The sequence below is a fragment of the Monodelphis domestica genome, chromosome 2 (assembly GCF_027887165.1).
Source record: "Monodelphis domestica isolate mMonDom1 chromosome 2, mMonDom1.pri, whole genome shotgun sequence".
NCBI classification, from domain to species: domain Eukaryota; kingdom Metazoa; phylum Chordata; class Mammalia; order Didelphimorphia; family Didelphidae; genus Monodelphis; species Monodelphis domestica.
In genome coordinates, this window is record NC_077228.1 from 406655454 (window position 1) to 406659996 (window position 4543).

The 4543-nt window shown below is 35.7% G+C and overlaps 1 protein-coding gene and 1 pseudogene across 1 annotated transcript; one reads left to right on the plus strand and one right to left on the minus strand.

Annotated features, from left to right (window-relative positions):
* Positions 1 to 689: 689 nt before the first annotated feature.
* LOC100031219 (trace amine-associated receptor 6-like) lies at positions 690 to 1745 on the plus strand. Its single transcript, XM_001380498.2, has one exon. The coding sequence runs from the start codon at positions 690 to 692 to the stop codon at positions 1743 to 1745; it is 1056 nt and encodes a 351-aa protein (XP_001380535.2).
* Positions 1746 to 3778: 2033 nt separating this feature from the next.
* Positions 3779 to 3876, minus strand: LOC130457716 (U6 spliceosomal RNA; annotated as a pseudogene).
* Between the last annotated feature and the right edge of the window lie 667 nt (positions 3877 to 4543).

Here is a 4543-nt window from a genome sequence, read left to right on the forward strand (position 1 = left end):
AGGCTACACACAAGGATATGCATATGTGGATCATCCTAGAAAGGTACCTGTATTGTGTACACATGTGTGCATTGTACACATGTGTGTGTTATACATATGGATATGTGTGCATATATGCTACAGGAATATAAACTGTATCTTTGTAGGAACACTTCCTTGATAATGATTCCTTAAAAAAAAAAAGTTTATCCTCTCAATTCACACCTTACACTACAGGGATTCTATATTACAGGTTTTCAAGAGATGAGATTTCTTTGGCAAACTTCCTAAAAGTAGAATGTGCTTTGGGCATTGGGTCTAATCTGACAACATAAGGGAGGCCACTCGAATAAAAGGTGATTCAGCAGCAGTATTATCATGTTATATCTCCCAGCTTTTGACAAAGAGAAGCTGCAGGAGGTCCCAGACCAGAAGATAAAGAGGAGATGCTATGGTAAGAGCAGGTTTGGTATTTCCTGTTTCTGCACATCAAAGGTTGATGTGTTTAAACTTAATAATGTACTTGATTTTCACTTATTTACTGAAAACACCATTATAAGTTCATCTTGCAATTATACATAATAATTTAGAGTTTTAATTTAATTGGATTTAATTTATTTTATTAAAATTTAATCTCTCTTTTTTTGTAGGAGAGTTGAGAATTTCATGATCATCAAGATAACAGATTCTCCCAAATCTCAAAGAGAATTATGAGTAGAAGCTCTGAGTCTCAGCCTGCATCTGTAGAGTTCTGCTTCGAGAATGTAAATGGGTCCTGCATTAAAAATCCCTACTCCCAGGGACCCCGACTGATCCTCTATGTGGTGTTTGGTTCTGGGGCTGTGCTTGCAGTTTTTGGAAACCTCCTGGTCATGATTTCCATCCTTCACTTCAGGCAGCTGCACTCTCCAGCCAATTTCCTCATTGCCTCCTTGGCTTGTGCTGACTTTCTGGTGGGAGCCACTGTGATGCCCTTCAGTATGGTGAGGTCGGTGGAGAGTTGCTGGTACTTTGGAGATACTTTTTGTGCATTTCATAGCTGTGGTGATACAGCATTTTGCTATGCTTCCCTCTTTCATTTGTGCTTCATCTCTATTGATAGATATATTGCTGTCACTGACCCTCTGATCTATCCAACCAAGTTCACAGTCTCTGTTTCTGGGCTGTGTATAGCTCTCTCCTGGATCATCCCCATTACTTACAGTGGTTCTGTTTTCTACACAGGTGCCAATGATGATGGGCTTGAAGAATTAATAAGTGCCCTTACCTGTGTAGGGACCTGTCAGGTTTATGTGAATCAAAATTGGGTGCTGGTAGATTTTTTGTTGTTCTTCATTCCCAGTCTAGTTATGGTCATTCTTTATGCAAAGATTTTTCTTGTAGCAAAAATCCAAGCCAGAAAGATTGAAAATACAAGCAGCAAAGGGGAATCTTTATCCTCAGAGAGTTACAAAGCCAGAGTGGCCAAAAGGGAGAGAAAAGCAGCAAAAACACTGGGCATCGCTGTGATTGCATTTCTGATTTCATGGTTACCCTATTCTATTGATGCAATGATTGATGCTTTTGTGGGCTTCATCACCCCTGCCTATATTTATGAAATCCTTTGTTGGTGTGCTTATTATAACTCAGCCATGAACCCTTTGATTTATGCTTTCTTTTACCCATGGTTTAGGAAAGCAATAAAGTTGATTGTAACTGGGAAAATCTTACAGGATAGCTCTTCAACCCTGAATTTATTCTCTGAGCAAGGCAAAGGATTAGAATAAGGAATTTTTTAATATATTCCAATGTATTCATGCTTTCTGAATGTGTGGACAATTGCTATATGATTCCAGAATGAAATATATGAGAAAGAAATCAGATCTTTCAAAAGAAATCAGATTTTTCAAAATTAGACAGGCCAAATAATAAGGCTTGTCAGAGTCTCTAAATGTATGGATTTTCTGGTCACTGCTGCAAAAGCTTTTGTTTACCTAAATTATGCAAAATTAACTAAGGGCCTCATATTCTCCATAATAACTTATCTTAGAGATTCTATTTTACAATCTGTCCATCTTTCAAGGCCAGCTCAAATACCATAGCTACATACTTTAAGAAATTTCCTCCATTCTCCTAGTTGTTAGTGTCAGCCCATCTTCATATTTTTGTATTATACATACATATATTTACATATACATATATATATCCTATATTTATTTTTCTTTGGATATTGTATATTCTAACACCACCACCACCACTAACCCTTCCTTAGAATAGAACACTTAAGGATGGGGATTTTCTTGATTTTTTTACTTGTATCCCTAGCATACCTGGAGCATAGCTGGCACTCATTTGAGTATTTCTTGATTGACATTCTTTTTCTGGCATGAAATCCTGAGCTATTTTCCCTTCAATCCACCCCAACACCCTTTACTCTCCTAAGTTTTCCTCCTCTCATTCTTTGTGAAATGTTATAACTTTGTCTACTTTTCTTCAGATTCAGTTTGGGGGGGCTAGCTTTCACTTTTCTGTGTTTTTGCTTGGATCAGTTTCTGCCTGAACAACTGGACCACTATTCAGGTCATCACATTAAACTTTAAGCTTTCCCATCAACTACACATAGAACCATGACATCCTTCCTGTCTATTAGTCACAGGTCACATCTACTTTCTATCACGCCTCTGCTGAGACTTATTCAGCATCTCTTCAGAATAAAATGATTCAATATTTACCCCCTGTATAATGAATAACAGCTATTTGGGTCAGATGATAAGAGTACAAAATATGAATTTGGAACAGACATCAGGAGTGATGTCAACAGGACATTTTGAAAATATGTGCTTTGTTTTGTCATTTGAGTCACTCAATAGGTAAATGTTTTCTCACCTCTCAGGGTAGAAGTGTAGATTATCAATTACCTGGCATATTTTTTATTGAGGAGTCCTTGATATTTTTCATTAGTTTATTTAATCAAAATTTCCTTTGTATGTGTTTCTAAAGCCTTTCTTTTTCATACAATAAAAATAATTTACAACTACATTCTGGGAAGTTTGTTTCAGTTGACCTTCAAAGTCAGTGTTTAAATTTATTACATTAGTTTCCATCATTTTATAATAGGGATTAAAAATCATTCAATGAATTCAGAAAACAAATATTAGGTATTTATAAATAAGTAACTCTGGGTTAAGTACTAAACATATTGAAGGATTTTTATTTTTATTATATTTTTATATTATTTTTATTATAAGGAATTATTATTATATAATTATATAATAATATTATATTTATAATTATAAATATATTATTTATATAATTCTATATATAATTATCTCTGCTCTCAGAAAATGTATAATCTAGGTGACAATAAAAAGGAGGAAACATGGGAAGAGGGCTAAACATGGAATCAGTAAATCTGAATTTGAATCCTGGCTCTGCCATTTCCTATCTATGTTACCTTGAATAAGTCACTTAACCTGTTCTGGGCCTAATTTCCTTTATCTGTAATACATGATAATTGAATCAGGTGACATCTAAGGTCTAAATCTATGATCCTAAGAAAAATAACAGATAAATTATTATATAAGTAGCATACCAGAAGATATTCAAGAACCTCCATGTCCCATTTCCCCCCACTATTCCCCTAAATAAATCTTCTCTATCATTAAATTACTAATATGTTCCTGAAACATCATGTGTTTTCCTGCCTCTGTAGATCTTACTCACACCTTTCCTCTTGTTCAGAGTCCTCTTTCCCTTCCCTGATACATCAAGTCCCACCTTTCATTTCAAGTTCAACTGAAATCTCACCTGATACTTCTCCCAACCTTAGCTTAGAGTCTTTGGGAGCCATCCTTAGGAAGGAGCTATGCTAATCTTCTCTGTATCATTCCAATTTTAGTATATATGCTGCTGAAGCAAGAATAGCTTAGAGCCTTTGGGGATCAATCTTCCAGATGCCTCTAATAATTCTCATTGTCTGAATGAAAGATGGTATTAAACATCTAAGAGATGATACAATGACAGGTGACTCGACCAAGATCGTATGAATAAAAATGGCAGACCTAGGATTGAACCCAGCTATTATTCATTTCACTGTATCAATGCTGCCTGCCTTGGAATCATAGAGCCATAGCATTGCCCTTCCTCATTCAGGGATTCCCTCTATAAGATTCTATAAAAGTGGTCATTTGCCCTCTGATGAAAAGCCTCCCATATCTAGGAACTCTGCTTCTGGAGGTAGTCTACTCCACTTTTTTTACTCCCCTAAACCCTTGCCTTATGTCTTAGTATGCATACTAAATATTGGTTCCAAGGTAGACCCAGCCCAGTAAGTAATGTTAAGATAGAGGTTCAACCAGAGGCAAATAGATAATAAAGACCTGAGGCTAGATAGTTGAGAAACTAGGATGGATACATATAAAACAGAAAAATATAAGTGTTGATAATTTTATATGTATATTAGGAATTAGAATAAAGAAAAATCAGTACAGGTTGGGGTTGTCAGGAAAGGCATCATAGAGCTGAACTTTAAAGGATGGGTCAAATTTATAAGAGGTAACAGGGTAATAGATGGAAAGTTGAGGAG